Source organism: Candoia aspera, chromosome 1 (assembly GCF_035149785.1).
Source record: "Candoia aspera isolate rCanAsp1 chromosome 1, rCanAsp1.hap2, whole genome shotgun sequence".
In the NCBI taxonomy this organism is placed as follows: Eukaryota; Metazoa; Chordata; class Lepidosauria; order Squamata; family Boidae; genus Candoia; species Candoia aspera.
The window spans coordinates 305444814-305461303 of record NC_086153.1 but is presented as its reverse complement, the minus strand read 5'-3'; the positions used below and the strand labels follow the sequence as shown (position 1 = coordinate 305461303).

Genomic DNA, 16490 nt, shown 5'->3' with positions numbered 1-16490 from the left:
ATCACTCCATTCTGTGAACCTTGCTAGAAGTTTCGAGCATGAGGTTAGAGTGAACCAGTTTGAGTAAGTCAGGAAAGACATTTGGGAAGAAGAAATGTTTTAATAAAGTTTTAATCTGTTTAATTCCCAAATTGGTATAGCTGTTCTAAATCCTAATCTTTTTCTTATAGGGATCCACGCCCAACAAACCAGCGGGTCAATGAGCATGTCAACAATGATGTAAACCTACGGATTCAAAACCTCACTATTCTGGTCAGGAACATCAAAACCTATTATCAGGTATGTGTGTACACATGTATTTGTTTGTAATACTATATGCCAGAAATATACAATAAATTATTTTGTAAAAAGAAGAGACCAATTTGCCAGAGGAAGAAAAGAGGAAGCTGTGTTTGCTGAAATTTTCAATTAATGTTTTGATCCTTGAAACATGTTGAGGAAAAATACTTTAGCTCTGTAAAAGTGCAGACATTTACTTCTATTGCACGGGAATAGTTTCAGGTGGATAATGTAAACTGACTAATTTTAGACAATAATTCAGATTACAGTGAACTTGCTGCAGGAAACTCTTTTCAGGTTTTTTTCATGCAAAGCCAGTGCTATTAACATTAACATATTGGCTTACCAAAGTCCAAGAATGCTCTATCAGAGCATCCATTATTGATCCAGAAAGTAATGATTTTCTTTGACTTCTTAGTTAATTCATTCTGTGACTTGCATTTAGATTGAAATGCATACAGAAGACTACATAGTGTGGAAAGCAGATAATAGTAGATCAAGAATGTGATTGTAAGGTTTCATATAAGTTTTTACATTGTATAACTGGTCCAGTTAAGTTACACACTCAAAGAGTATAATGCTGAACTTACATAGTATGAGTAATGCCAATCTGTTTCTGTAAAATTGATGTGATAAAATTGATAACTGTTAAGATTTTTTTTGAAATGGAAACCTAATGTCACGTCTAAAATAGAACCTACATAAGTAGCTTCCTCTGGATGGAGGTGGCTGGCTTTGGTAGTTTAAGGTTAAATAATGTATCATAATGATATGTTATTATTAGCTAGAGCAAAGCACTGGTCCTTATCTAACATTTACTGTTCACCTGGATGAGCACATCTAGAACTTGAAAATTATTTCATGGTTGAACAGTCTTAAGCTCATACCACTCAAATTATCCAGCAGTGTATATTTTAGTTTCAGATTGATCAGGAGATTAATTGCTGTAACTCAGTGTAATGTTATTTGATCAGTGCTAACACTCAGGTTTAAATTGGTGGGAAAATCCTGTTTTCTGTATTACCTGAAATACAATCTAGTAAAGTATAATGGACTAATTTGTAATTTTAACTTTGTTTCAATTCATCTTATAAAACCTATTCCTGTGTAGATTTTTGATAAGTCTCTTTGTTACCATATTGATCAGAATATCAAAACAAAAAGGGACGTATGATATTAACCAAGGGAATGTACATACCCTGTTATCTGGGAACAGTTTGATCCTGTTGGACCTGAGGAAGCGGACAGGATCCTCCGGTCTGTAAATACCACCAAATGCCATCTAGACCATGCCCTTCCTGGCTGGTGAAGGCAGCCAGGGAGGTAGATGTGGTTGGGTCCAGGCAATGGTTAATGCATCCTTGAGAGAGGGAGTGGTTCTGGCTGCCTTTAAGGAGGCGCTGGTGCGCCCCCTCCTCAAGAAACCATCACTGGACCCTACTCTGTTGGACAATTTTTGTCCTGTCTCCCACCTTCCCTTTTTCGGGAAGGTGATTGAGAAAGTGGTGGCGTTACAACTCCAGAGGATTCTGGATGAAACGGATTATCTAGACCCCTTCCAGTCAGGTTTCAGGCTGGGATATGGGACAGAGACTGCATTGGTCGCGCTTATGGATGATCTCTGGTGGGAGCAGGATGGAGGGAGTGCATCCATCCTAGCTCTTCTTGACCTCTCAGTGGCTTTCGATACCATCGACCATGGTATCCTTTTGGGTCGGCTCACAGAGTTGGGGGTGGGCAGTGTGGTTCTGTGCTTGGTTCACCTCCTTCCTCCAGGGCCGGTCCCAATTGGTGGTAATAGGAGATGAGAGATCTGACCCTTGACCTCTTCTGTGTGGGGTGCCACAGGGTTCGGTGCTCTCTCCTCTCCTATTTAACATCTACATGAAACCACTGGGTGAGATCATCCATCACAATGGATGAGGTATCATCAATATGCTAATGATATTCAACTATACATCTCCATCCCGGGTGAAGTAAGTGATGCGGTGACTGCCCTCTCCAGGTGCCTGGGGGCTGTGGGGGTCTGGATGGGGAACAACAGGCTGCAGCTGAACCCTGGTAAGACAGAGTGGCTGTGGGTTAATGGCTCCTCAGTATCCAGGAAGTTGTCGTCTTTAGCACTGGATGGTGTTGCACTGCCCCATTCAGAACCGGTGCGGAAGTTGTGGGTCCTCCTAGACTCATGACTCCTGCTCGAAGAGCTGGTGTTAGTCTTGGCCAGGAGGGCCTTTGCACAACTTCATGTTGTGCACCAGTTGTGCCCTTTCCTGGATCGAGATGCTCTCTGGACAGTTACTCATGCCCTGGTCATCTCCCACATAGATTACTGCAATGCGCTATACATGGGGCTACCCTTGAAGAGTATCTGGAAGCTTCAGCTGGTCCAGAATGCAGTCACACAGGCAGTTATGAGTGCCCCAAGATTGGCACATGTGACACCACTGCTGCACGAGCAGCACTGGGTGCCAGTCTGCTTCCGGGTCCAATTCAAGGTGTTGGTTATCACCTTTAAAGCCCTACATGGCATGGAGCCAGGCTATCTGTGGGACTGTCTCATCCCTTTAACATCGACCCATCCCACCCAGTCATGCAGAGAGGGCATGCTGTGAACCCCACTGGTAAGGGAATTCCTCCTGGCGGGGTCTAGGAGGCGGGCCTTCTCTGCGGTGGCGCCTGCCCTTTGGAACATTCTGCCCCCGGAGGTGAGGCAGGCCCCTTTGCTCCCGGCCTTCTGGAAGGATTTGAAGACCTGGTTTTGCTGCCTCACCTGGGATGGGAAGGGCAATAGCTCTTCCTGGGGGTGGCTGGTGTTGTAGAGTACTCCTTACAGAATGTAATCTCCCCCACTTGGATTTTATATTTATTATTTTAGTATCTCAGTTGCTTACTTTGTAATTTTATACGTTGATCCTTTTAAATGCTTAATTTTATTGTAAACTGCCCAGAGTCTCCCTTTTCAGGGGGAGATGGGTGGTGATAAAAATTGGAATAATAAATAAACAAACTTTCAAGAATATTATCTGTATTCAATATTGTATCTTTTAAAAAGACTTCGTATACTCTTCTGTACCTTCATTTGATGCCCTAAAGCTGACATTGTATATAAGAGAAGATTGGAATCAAAATTTGAAGCATAATGTAACTCAAATCCCATTGATCTTGTTTCTTTTCCTGATTTTAATTTAAGCTAAATTAATAACAAAAGAAAAAAAGTGTTCAACAGAAACATGTTAGTCTTATGCTAGTTTACATGTAATCAATATGCACATGCATAATTTTAAAATTCACATGGCAACATCTGACTGACCTTGTCTATTTTTTGATGCTAAGTGGATGGGAGACTCAGGGCTATAAGTAGAACTTGAAAACAATCCCAAAGAAGGCAGTAGCAAACCATTTTCACACTGTTGCCTAGAAATCTCCATGGATGTATTCAGATATTCATCCAGAGTTAAGCTTGATTCAAGGGTGTCTCCGCTTTTTTCATTTAATTCACTTATTTGGGGATGTAGTTCTGCAGCCAGCTAACTTTCCGAATCTTCCATATTCTGAACTTCCAATACATTGCTTTTGGCAAAGTATCTTATTTTACAGTTTTGAATATCATGGTCTGTGCATACAATAGAAAATGCAGTTGTGGTCTTCTTATATCTGTCCACGTAGAAAACATTAGTATGTCTGGGCAGCCTTTTATGGAATTGTTGTCTGCTGGTGTTTCATCTTGTTACTCCTCTCTCTCAGTGACTTTACATTATATTAAAATGCTTTGACTTTCTCAGTCAATTTGTATTCTGCTGAAGAATGGTAATTGAGTAAGGCAATATGTGTTAAACTCAAATACTGTATATTAAAACTTGTACTTCTTGTCTTGTAAAATTTCTATTATTTCCTTGATTAGTAAAATATTAATAATTAAAAGAATATAAGTTGAATAAAGTGCTTGAAAATATAATTTCAGGAACGTTTTTAAAACAAACTTTTAAAGCAGTTGATCAAGCTGGTAATAATAAAAATATCTGTAGGTGACATGCTGAAGAGTTAATTTCTAAGTATCCATGGCAATAATGAGTGAATGTTAATCATAGAGACCTCCTATTATATAGTGTCTGGGAACCAGCCTATTGTTCATCTGTAGTCTGCATATATTGTAAGTGTTCCCATAATGCAGCAGAAGTTGGTCAGCTGATACATCTTTTGGAGACTCCTAGTTGACTGGACCCTAAAATGAGTGTAAATTAATTCTGGTCACTGAACCATGTCCCTCCAAGAAGGTCACACATGCTTTTTTGTTTCTTCCATAGAGTAATTGAGAAGACAGGAATAGGAATGGAGTGATTTAATTTATTTTCTAGATCATGAATGCTTTGTATTCCCTAAAATATGCAGAAAAGCGAAGTGGAACAATGGGACTTGTGGTTCAGAATAATCTGGAACATACCAGGGTAGGGAAAGCTGATAATGTGGACCAAATTTGGTAAAGAACAGCAACCGTGCAGTCAAGATGATTATTTTGTACTGAAGATTGCTATCAAAATAATGTATCATGGAGATACTACTATTTCTGGCCAATACAGAAATGTTGAATTTTATCCCAAGGGTAACTGAGTTCCTTGCCAGTTCCAGGCTGCTGCACTAATTTTTACAATCTCATAAATCTGGTTGTTGTAAAGTGAATAGAAAAATCTTTATTTCGTAATAGCAGGAGGCCCAATAGCAAGACTGAGCATGTTTTTGTTTCTTTACATTCCCTGTCTCCAAAAGTTTAATTACGTTGCTGCTTTGTCAAGCTGGTGCCTTTCTCTCTAAAATGGCTTTTGTTTTCTCAGAGTGCAAATCAGGCATTATCCAAAGCAAATATTTTAGCTGCCACTTTTTTTTTTAAAGCAAAGTAAAGTAGATTTAGGAAGATATGGAATGTTCTTCAAATTCTGCATCCAGCTTTGTTTGTTGAAAAATTAAATACCATTTTGCATTACATGTAAAGCCGTTGTGCCATCTGCTGCTTGCTCAGGCAAATATTCTTGTAACTTTTCCTGGGATCTTTAGTGTTGTTTTTAAAAGAACACCCAGAAGTTTCAAGATGCTTTTTTATTCATTTTTTTAATTGCAGGAGAGGAACCAGGTTACTACGTGAAAATGTGATTGATTTAAATTGAAGAATGGAAATGGTTTTGGAAGTTCCTAAGCAACAATAGAAGTGGGCCATGTTACTTCCTCAAAGGAAGTTTTCACCCTCAATTGTATTTTAGTAATGGTGTTTTTCCTTTGTCTGGTTTATTGCTCAGTTGTACCTTAAGATTCTTTTTGGGCAAAGGAAATGTGGCCTATCTAACTTTTGTTATTCTGTAATATATTAAATTTAAAAGTAGTAATTTTTAAAAGCCTCTTTAAGTTTTAGCCCCTCAAAGAGAACAGTTTTAGTTTTCCTCATCTGTCAACAAATCTAATATGATAGAATGCCCATAGTTAATGTTTTCAGTTTGTTATGCATTTTTTAAAAGAAAAAAAAGCAAGGCTATGAAATCATGCAGCTCTTAAATAGCAAAATTTTGGATCAGAAGTGCTACACCTTAGGACTCCCAGATCTGTGCTGAATTAATCCAGGGCAGCTGAGAAATACAGAAAACTCAACCCCTTTGCTACCATCTAATGATTGTCGAGAATTTTGAAGCCTTCGTTAATAGGTCTACAGTACACAGAAATTTGAAGCCATATTCATCACTATCTGGGAACTTCTGGTTCTGATTAATATATGCAATTACTACAATAATATATTAATAACTTGTCATGGATTGATGGGGGAACAGGGTTATAGATGGTCCCCTAAGCTAGCTCTCAGTTCTCAACTGTGTTGATATGTAGATGGGGCATTATTTTTTTTGCCTCAGCCAACAAAATGACCTGGAACATCTCTAGCTGACACCAGTTGCCCCTTCTGTTGCCAGATTTGCAACCATTGAAAAACAGATAAAAACGTATTTTGAGTCAAAGGCAATTTTGAATGTTAGATAGGTATCCTGGAATCTGGAATAACACCAGAGTTTGTTGAATACAACACATAGTTGAGATAATGGCTTAAAGGTTAAGGTGTTACATTCAATCTTCCTTCAATCTGGCTGATAAGGAATGTATTCACCCAACTAAAACTCCAGATTCTGTGGTGGTGTTCCTGTCTGTCAAACTTGATAAACACAAGCTAACAGTTTAATTGCACTGAACTACAGCAACACGAACAAGATAAAAGCAAACCATTTATACTCATATATACTTAAAAGTGACGACTGGGGAAGGCAATGGCAAACCACCCCGCTATAGTCTGCCAAGAAAACGTTGCAAAAGCAGCATCCCCCCAAAAGGTCAGACCTGACTCGGTGCTTGCACAGGGCACCTTTCACCTTTCACTTTCATACTTAAAACAAATACGGGATGATGTGGATAAGATTGCATTTGAGATAGGATGCAGTTTATAATCTGTATTTAACAAGAGACCTACAGTTATGAGATTATTTTGACTCTCATTTGATTAGAAGGGGAAAAGGTCAGTTTGGGGTTAATTCTTAGCTTATTTGGAACAGCTGTATTGTGGTAAAATATCAAAGGCTCTATTCCCTTGGGAACTACAAACCTCCATGACTAGAAAGTGAAAGCAGGTGAATCTCTTTCTGGGACTCTGTTCGCTTAGGGAAAGATAACACCCTTTGCACATTCCAAGTTCTTGAAATGTTGACGTTTTAAGCACTTCATTACAATGACTCTAACAATTAAGATTAATGTGTTTTGGACAAAATAAAAGTACTCCTTTCTATGCTCCTGAACTGGCTATTGAGCCAGAATTAATTTAGACGTTAATTTAGCCTGGGAATTCTACTTGATGTGAATGACAGCAAGTTTATGTTATTTCTGTTCTTATCACCAGCCAGAGGCCTAGGACAGGAACAGGGGACCCTAGTCCATGAAATCCTATCACTAGGGACCCTCAGCTCAGCACCCAGAGATTAGCAGGTGGTGGGACAGCAACAAACAGCTTCATCATCCACGCCTGAGCAGCTTCAACAGCATCTTTTCTTATTTTTAAGAAGGTTTTGCACGTTTTATTTTCCAGAGTCAGGCGTGAACACAGTTACAGACGTTTTTATTATTTGAAATTTAAATATAGCCTCTTTATGGTGTGCTTCGAAGGAAATGGTGTCTGGCATTGGAATAAGCAGAATCAGATGCCATTTTATTCATTTTATGGTGAGCATCTTCAAGAAAAGAGTGTCTGGCACTGGAGATTATGATTATGATAAGATAAAAAAGAATTTTTTTAAAAAGTCGTATTCCATACATTCAAAATTCTGGGAGGAGAGACATGTAAGTCTATGTTAGCCAAAAATCAGGAGAAATATTATAGTACCTTTTCTGACTAACAAATTTTATTAGAAAGCATAAGCTGTCATGAGATGCAATTCACTTTTTTAGAGGTATAGAGTGGCTTGACTGATGTAGGATTTAAATTGGGATGAATAAATAACTTTTGTGTTTCTCTTGATGTGAGCAACTTGCACTTCTGTTAACAAAGTGGGCAGAATATCTTATACATAGCTATTTTAGCTTCTTTTGACATTCAGTCCTTGCAATAAACCGCTATTTACTTTCTTTCTACCAGCATTTGCATGCCTTACATTTTTTCCCTTTCCCTATCTTTGCTTGAACATTCTACTATCTTTAGTAAATGTTTTACTATTCTGTTTTTTTGCTGTTTATAACTTGTAATGATTCATTTTTTCTGTTAAACATAACTAACTTCGTCTTCGATGCATTAATTTTTAGATCCATACTCCTTTTTGTATCTCTTGTATCTTTGCAATTAGAATTCTGCTTAACATTTTCCAAAAACGTTTAGCAAAGTAATGCCTCTGTAATTTTTGCAGTGATTTTTGCAAACACAGATGACAGTCCTCATATACATGTATAATGTGTCTCTGGTTACACCACCTACACCTGCAGCCTTGTTTTCAACATTCTCACAGCTTGTACTATTTCCTGTGAGAATGTTTTTCTTGGGCCCTAACATTTATAATACTCTTCAGTTCCAGTATTTGACATCACTGTCCCATGCTAATCTCTAAAATGCTCTTTCCAACATTCCCTCTTTTCAGTTTCATCCAAAATTGTTTAATCACTTTTATTAAGTGATTAGGTAAAGGTAAAGGTAAAGGTTTCCCTTGACGTAAAGTCCAGTCGAGTCCGACTCTAGGGGGCGGTGCTCATCTCCGTTTCTAAGCCTTGGAGCCGGCGTTGTCATAGACACTTCCGGGTCATGTGGCCAGCATGACGACTCGGAACGCCGTTACCTTCCCGCCGAAGCGGTACCTATTGATCTACTCACATTTGCATGTTTTCGAACTGCTAGGTGGGCAGGAGCTGGGATTAACAACGGGAGCTCACCCCGCTGCGCGGTTTCGAACCGCCGACCTTCCGATCAACAGCTCAGCGGTTTAACCCGCAGCGCCACCGCGTCCCGTATTAAGTGATTAAGTGATAAAAAATCCAAGCTGGTGATTGGGAGCGGGCGCTAGTCGCGGCTCCAGGGGGAAGATCCGCATCTTTGGGACCCTGTTCCCCTAACCCCTTTTTTGTCAGTCTGGGGGTTTTGGGGGAGTGCTGTGGGCCAATTCAGCCAGTTTTAGGGGGTTCCCTGGCCGAAAATACCTCGGCTGGTGGTGGAGATGGCTGGACCTCCCCCTGGGCGGAGCAGCGAAGCGACGGAGTGCGGTGGACTCCAGCGGACCTCCCGAGGTTTGGGTGAGCTGGCAACCCTCTATTGCCCCTCAACTGGCCCTGGTGGGACCTGGTGGACTCGGAAACGCCAGTGGGCTGTCCACGAGATGGCGAAGTGGGACAGGCCCTGCAGAGTGTGGTGGAGCGTGGCGAGGCCCAGTGGAGCGGAGGCCCGGTGGGCGAAGCGGCGCAGGCTGAGGCGCTCAGTAGAGCGCAGCAAGCCGAGCCCAGTAAGCTGAGGCATGGTGAGTGGAGTGGTGGAGCTCGGCGGACCTCTGGCAGACCTGGTGGACTTGGTGGCTGGGGAAGAACTGGCGGACCTCTGGCGGGCCTGGTGGACTTGGTGGCTGGGGAAGTACCTGCAACACACACACACACACACACGCTGAATTTGCCTGCTGGAACCTCACTGAAACGGTGAATCCCAGCGGCAGGTCCAGCCTTGAGTGGGACATGCTAGCGTGGTGGACTTTTCAGTGAACATCATAGTGGAGGACTGGTTGCTCCCCCAATTACTGGGGGGCAGCAGATGGTTTTAGGGTCTCCTTGGTTTGAGTGGGGTGCTCCCTGTCGGGTGAGAGACGTGTGGGGAGCCCTTGTTTTTATTTGTGTAAGAGTATCCCCCCTTAAGTGGGAGATAGGGGAGGGTAGGAGTGGGTAGGGTGCCCCGTGATCAGTGAGAGGTGGGGGGTGCAGTGAGTGTGTACATATGTGTATGGGTGGTGGCTAGGCCCAAACAGTGCTGAGAGCGAGAGCTGGTGTGCTGGGAGGGCCAGCCATCACTTGAGGCTGGTTGTGTGTGGGAGGTTGGGTGCATGGGGGAGGGGACACTTGTTTCGATCCAGGGTTTCCGGAGGTCCGGGAATGGAAGCAACTAGGCTTGTAAACTCAGGGGGCTGTAGTGGTGACGAGCTGGGGATGCTATGGCGGGAACCAGAGGGCGGGCCATCTTCGGGGAAGACACCCCCAGTGTTTGTTACCGGTGGCATGTTCCGGCCCTCTGTGTTCAGACCCAGGCCCTGGTCAGCAGATCCTTGAGGGCCCCGGCTTCCAACTGCTGCTGCTTAATGAAAGGTCAGTTAACAACAAGGCCCCCCTCATATGCAATTTAATCACAGAGGAGGGGGCCGACCTGGCGTGTATCACTGAGAGCTGGCTGGGCCCAGAAGGGTGGGTAGCCCCTTCAGAAATGTGCCCAGCCGGGTTTCAGGTGTGGCATCAGCTGAGATGCCGGGGCAGGGGAGGAGGGGTGGCGGTTGTCATCCGAGAGCCTCTGGTGGCCATCAGGGGCACTGCTCCACAAGTGGCGGGTTGTGAGATCCTGTTTTTCAAGTTGGGTGCCCAAGAACAGTTGGGAGTGTTGCTGCTGTATCAGCCTCCCTGCTGCGTGGCAACCTCCCTGCCTGAACTGCTGGAGGCCATCTTGGGGCTGGCAGTGGAGTACCCCAGGCTTATGGTTCTGGGGGACTTCAACCTGCCATCCCTGGGGTATTCCTTGGCAGTGGTTCGGGAGTTCATGGCCACCATGGCGGCCATGGGCCTGTCCCAGATTATTCAGGACCCGACTTGAGACAGTGGCCTCACCCCAGACTTGGTTTTCTTATCGGAGCAGTGGCAATGTGATCTGAGGGAAGAGTTAGATCTGTCCCCATTGTCATGGTCAGATCATGCCCTGGTGGCCTTGAGATTCTCTGGTGCTGCCCCACTCCGCAGGGAGGCAGGACCCATTTGATTGGTCTGTCCCAGTGACTGATGGACCCGGTAGGGTTTCAGAGGGAGCTTGGGGTTATACCTGAGGATCTACTGCATGGTCCAGTGGAGGCCCTAGCTACAGCCTGGAATAGGGAGGCAGCAGGGGCCTTGGACAGGATCGCACCTGTGCAACCTCTCTTGCCTCATCCAACCCGGCACTCCCCGTGGTTTACGGAGGAGCTGCGGGTAATCCTTGAAGAGGATTAAGAGACGTCTAGAGCGCTGCTGGAGGAAGACAAGGACTGAATCTGACCGAACACAAGCTAGAGCCTAACTTGTGGCGGTAAGAGCGGTGAAATGCCAATATTTCTCTGCTCTTATTGCATCCACAGAATGCCACCCGGTGGCCCTGTTTAGGATTACCTGATCCCTCTTGGATAAGGGGGATTTGGCGATCCACTTACAGGGCCGTGCAAAGGAGTTTTCTGAGCATCTGCAGGATAAAATCGCTCAGATTTGTTCTAAGTTGGACTCTAAGCGTGAAGCACAGTCTGGGGAGATGCCGAGGGGATGTACTTACTCTGTTATCTGGGAACGGTTTGATCCTGTAGGGCCTGAGGAAGTAGACAGAATCCTCCGGACTGCAAATGCAACCACATGCCATCTTGCCCCTTGCCCCTCCTGGCTGGTAAAGTCAGCCCGGGAGGTGACTTATGGTTGGGTCCAGGCGATGGTTAATACATCCTTGAGAGAGGGAGAGTTTCCAGCTGCCTTCAAGGAGGCGCTGGTACACCCCCTCCTCAAGAAGCCACCCCTGGACCCTTCTATACTGGGAAATTTTCGCCCTATCTCCCACCTTCCCTTTTTGGGAAAGGTGGTTGAGAAAGTGGTTGCGTTGCAGTTCCAGAGGATTCTGGAGGAAACAGATTATCTGGACCCCTTTCAGTCAGGTTTCAAGCCAGGATATGGGACAGGGACTGCATTGGTCGCACTTATGGATGATCTCTGGTGAAAGTGGGATGGAGGGAGTGCATCCATCCTGGCTCTTCTTGACCTCTCAGTGGCTTTTGATACCATCGACCATGGTATCCTTTTGGGTCGGCTCAGGGAGTTGGGGGTGGGTGGCATAGTCTTGCGCTGGTTCACCTCCTTCCTCCAGGGCCGGTCCCAATCGGTGGTGATAGGAGATGAGAGATCTGCCCCTTGGCCCCTCCATTGCAGGGTGCCACAGGGTTCGGTTCTCTCTCCTCTCCTATTCAACATCTACATGAAACTGCTGGGTGAGATCATCCATCACCATGGGATGAGGTATCATCAATATGCCGATGATAACTCAGTTATATATTTCCATCCCGGGTGAGGTAAGTGATGCGGTAGCTGCCCTCTCCAGGTGCCTGGGGGCTGTGGGGGTCTGGATGGGGAACAACAGGCTTCAACTGAACCCTGCTAAGACGGAGTGGCTGTGGGTTGATGGTTCCACTGTATCCGGGAAGTTATCATCTTTAGTTCTGGATGGGGTTGCACTGCCCCATTCAGACCCGGTGCGTAATCTGGGGTCCTCCTGGACTCACGACTCCTGCTCGAAGAGCAGGTGGCAGTCGTGGTCAGAAGGGCCTTTGCGCAACTTCATGTTGTGCACCAGTTACACCCTTTCCTGGATCGAGAGGCCCTCCAAACAGTCATTCATGCTCTGGTCATCTCCCACGTAGACCATTGCAATGCGCTCTACATGGGGCTACCCTTGAAGAGTATCCAGAAGCTTAAATTGGTCCAGAATGCGGCCGCACGAGCAGTTATTGGTGCCCCAAGATCGGCACTTGTGACACTGCTGTGTGAGCTGCACTGGGCACCAATTTGCTTCTGGGTCCAATTCAAGGTATTGGTTATCACCTTTAAAGCCCTACATGGCATGGGGCCAGGTTACCTGAGGGACCCCATTACATCAACCCATCCCACCCGATCATGCAGAGAGGGCATGCTACAAACCCCGCCGGTAAAGGAATTCCACCCAAGTTCCAATGGTGTGTTGACCCTTAGAACATTGGATTCGCCGTTCACCACCAGCACCGTCGGCCGCTAGCCGTCCTTTCGACTTTGAGCTAGCTGCGTCATCACGTCTGGGGCTAGTTGAACTCATCCTCTGTTCCTCCCCAGTAGCATTTTGACCATCTTCCGACCTGGGGGTCTCATCTTCCGATGGTATATCGACATATCTCTGGTTGTACCGATCCATTTAGTTTTCAGGGCAAGAATGCTGGGGTGGGTTGCCATTACCTTCTCCAGGGATCGCATGTAGTCTGACCTCTCTGTCATGACCTTCCTGTCTTGGGTGGCCCTTCACGGTTTAGCTCATGGCATCATTGAGGTGCTCAAGCTCCAGCACCACGGCAAGGTAACGATCCTTTGCTGAAGAGGTGAGACAGGCCCATTCACTCCCGGACCTCCAGAAGAACCTAAAAACCTGGTTCTGCAGCCTTGCTTGGGGTGGGAGGGGCACCAGTTCATCTTGGGTGTGGCTATTATAGATCTGTCCCCAACAAACAAGTTCTGCACTGCTGGATTTTATATTTTATATTTATTTTATTTTTATAGAGTTATTTATATTGTAATTTATGTGTTTTAATTCTGATTGTAAACCGCCCAGAGTCCCCTTTTCCAGGGAGATGGATGGTGATGGAAATTTGAAATATGAATAAAGAAATAAAATTTTTATTTCCATTCACTCTGCTAAGGGCCCCTTGATTAGCCCTCTTCATCCAATTCAAAAACAGGTTTTTTTTACTACCATCAAAATTCCTTTGTATTTTTTCTGCTTCTTTTAATCTTTAACATGACAATTAGAATTGATCAGAACTATATAATCCCATCCTTCTGGACAGTGATAAATTGGAAAAAGTAATTCAACACATCTGGTATTACATAATATAAAGAGTAGTTTATTGCATTTGCTGAAGGATGTATTTCGAAGGAAGGCTTTGGAGATGGAAATGAAGGCATGCATAGATTTGCAGTATCTATTTGAATGTAGCAAACTGTAATCCAGTAATAATGTATCACGCCCCCAGAGGCGTATATGCCCAGTGATGTGGCTCCTAATGTATATGCGAATCAAGCATTTACGTTTTGAGATGGGTGTAGAGTTTTCCTCCCAAGTGTAGGGTTTTCATTTCTGGATGGGCAACCATCAGATAAGAGCAAAGAGATACAGAAACTCTAAATCTCTGCTGCCACCACATGGTTACCGTGATTTTTGTATCACGGATAAGTTCACCCTACCAAAATATGAACAGGGAATGATGGGAAAATGTCCATAGGTATAAATGGCACAGGAGAGATGGCATAGATCTGAGAGATGTGGAGCTCCTGAAATGGCACAGGAGAAGTGTAGTTCCGCTGCTTCCTTCTAGAGACTCATTGGTCTATTCCAAGGTTGAGGTTGGCTGTTTAAGAATTACAGGATGGGCTTCAGTTTGAACAAATCCAATGAGTGTTGTAGCAGATAATTTCTTTCTTTTGAATAAGTGAAAAACACAGAATGGATTTCAGGCTTTCACGTAAAAGAATCATGATTTGTAGCTAAGGTTTATCTAAAAGGTTCATGCTTATTCCTCTGGCTTTTAGAAGCAGAAGGCAACGCTGATAGGATACAAAGATGGTTAGAGTTGACTGGAGGTTTTGAGTGGGGCAGTTCTCTGACTGTGGAGATGTTAGATGGGGATTTTTTTTAAACAGGCTTGGTTTCCTGGGTTGTTCTGAATAAAGTCTCTGAGTATATGCTGTCTTTCAGGCATTGCTGATTTCTTTTAACCAGAAATTTATCATAACTTAGAGCAAGGTTTCTGAATCTAATGGCTTTCAGATCCTTTAGTACTGCAACTCCCAGAATTCTCAGCACTTCTTCCAGACATGGCTTCCCATCATCCACCATTACCATTCTGAGAAAACAGCTGGAGCACAGTGACAAAAAGCAAACATGAAGTTGCTGTGTATTCTGGGAGTTGTAATACTGCATGTGCTTTCTTCACATGTTAATCCTTTATAATAGGGAAAAACCAATCTTTAAGCTAAGCAACCCTGGTCAGGGACACTTTTATCATATAGTAATATAGCTGTATAAATATATAGTTTATATAACTATATAGTTCATATATAATATTGCATAAGAATGTATTTAAAGAATGTATTTATGTAGTTTATCTACTGCCTCAGTTCTCATGGATTCTAGGCAGGTTAGAGATATTAAAATAGAAATAAGAATAAAAATACATTTTAAAACTTCAATAAGAAAACATATTATACATAATATTATATTACTTAATATAAGTAACATCAAATAATAAGCGGTATTAGTATAAGAGGGGAGAAAAAGAATCTCTGTTAGGCTTTCAAGATTCTGTTGTTCTACCTTGTAATAATAAAGTACAGTACTTTGTTTCCTGACCTGGGCTGACTTGAAGGGCTGACACCTGCTGTCACCAACTAAAAACATCTGTTCAGGTGGACAGCAGAGAACCACAGTAGTACGGCGCCCCCAACTCCCACTCTGGCTGGGGAATTCTGGGAGTTGAAGTCCACACACCTTCAAGTGGCCAAGGTTGAAAAACACTGGCTTGGAGGGATACTTTACTGGAAAACATTGAAAGCTGCTGATGGAGGTCTCCCTCCATCCAAGTCCCTGTGCAGGCTATCCAGGAGCTCAACCAGTGCTGCCCTAAGTCCAGATGACCTGTTTCCTCCGGAGCAGTCCCACCACTTTCTCAACAAACTTCTCCAAGAGAGATGGCTGGAGGTGGGACAGTAGTTGTTCAACCTGCTGGATCCAAACGTGGCTTCTTGAGAAGTGGGCTTCTGGGAGCTCACATTCTCTCAAAGAAGCATTAATTACAGCCTGGATCCAGCTCCTGGTCCCCTCCCTAGCTGCTTTTATCAGCCAGTTGGGAGAGGGATCCACTCTGCCCCAGGTGGCAGAACTGAGCTAACAGAGAACTCTGTCCAGAGAACTTCTTCAAGATTCACGGGTTCAGTCAGTCAGTCACTGGTTCAGAAACGTTTCAGGTAAGCTCACAGGGCATTGGCTCTTTCGGGTTAATGTAATGTTTCTAGTGGTTAAGGCAACGGGCTAGAAGATGTGGTGCTGACTTTATTCCTGGTTGGGATTCACTCAGTACATACTGTCTTAGTGGACTCCTGGTATGTCCTTAAAGTATAAGAACTGAATTGTTGACAATCAGCAGGCACGTGTCAGGGGTCTAGTATTCATTTTTGGCTGATCAGAGACTTTAACATGCTTCATTTCTGTCCTGCGTTCAGCATTTCAAATTAATAAGTGTACATTGTAATGACAGTAAAATGTAAAAGAATACTACAACAACAGTGATTTAACTTATTTATTTGTTAGATTTATATCTCACTTTTGTACAGAAGCAGGGGTCAGAATGGATGCCCTTCCTTTTTCCTATTCTTCCCTACAGTAATGCCCATGTAATATAAGTTGGGCTGAGGGAGAGTGATTAATTCAGTCATCCAATGAGCTTCTGAGGCTGAAGGTGACCAGGACCTGTGCCAGTCCAACCATGATACGATGAGTGAATGCAGTATTTTAAATTGCTTTTGTTCTTACCACCTTGCATGTTAAGTTCAAGGTGCTGGTTCAAAAGAGCAGAGAAGCTGTCATGAAGTTACACATAATTCAGAGTGACAGAAAACACTCAGTATGGGCATAGAAAGCTATCTGGTTTATATGTTTATAAAAC

At 43.7% G+C, this 16490-nt stretch overlaps 1 protein-coding gene across 1 annotated transcript in view; it reads left to right on the top strand.

Moving 5' to 3' along the window:
- The window catches only part of CCDC88C (coiled-coil domain containing 88C), a 113218-nt gene that overhangs the window by 22921 nt on the left and 73807 nt on the right, over positions 1-16490 (top strand). The window contains exon 3 of the mRNA XM_063290236.1: positions 171-279. Coding sequence (XP_063146306.1) covers positions 171-279 — 109 coding nt within the window. The remainder of the gene's footprint in view (positions 1-170; positions 280-16490) is intronic.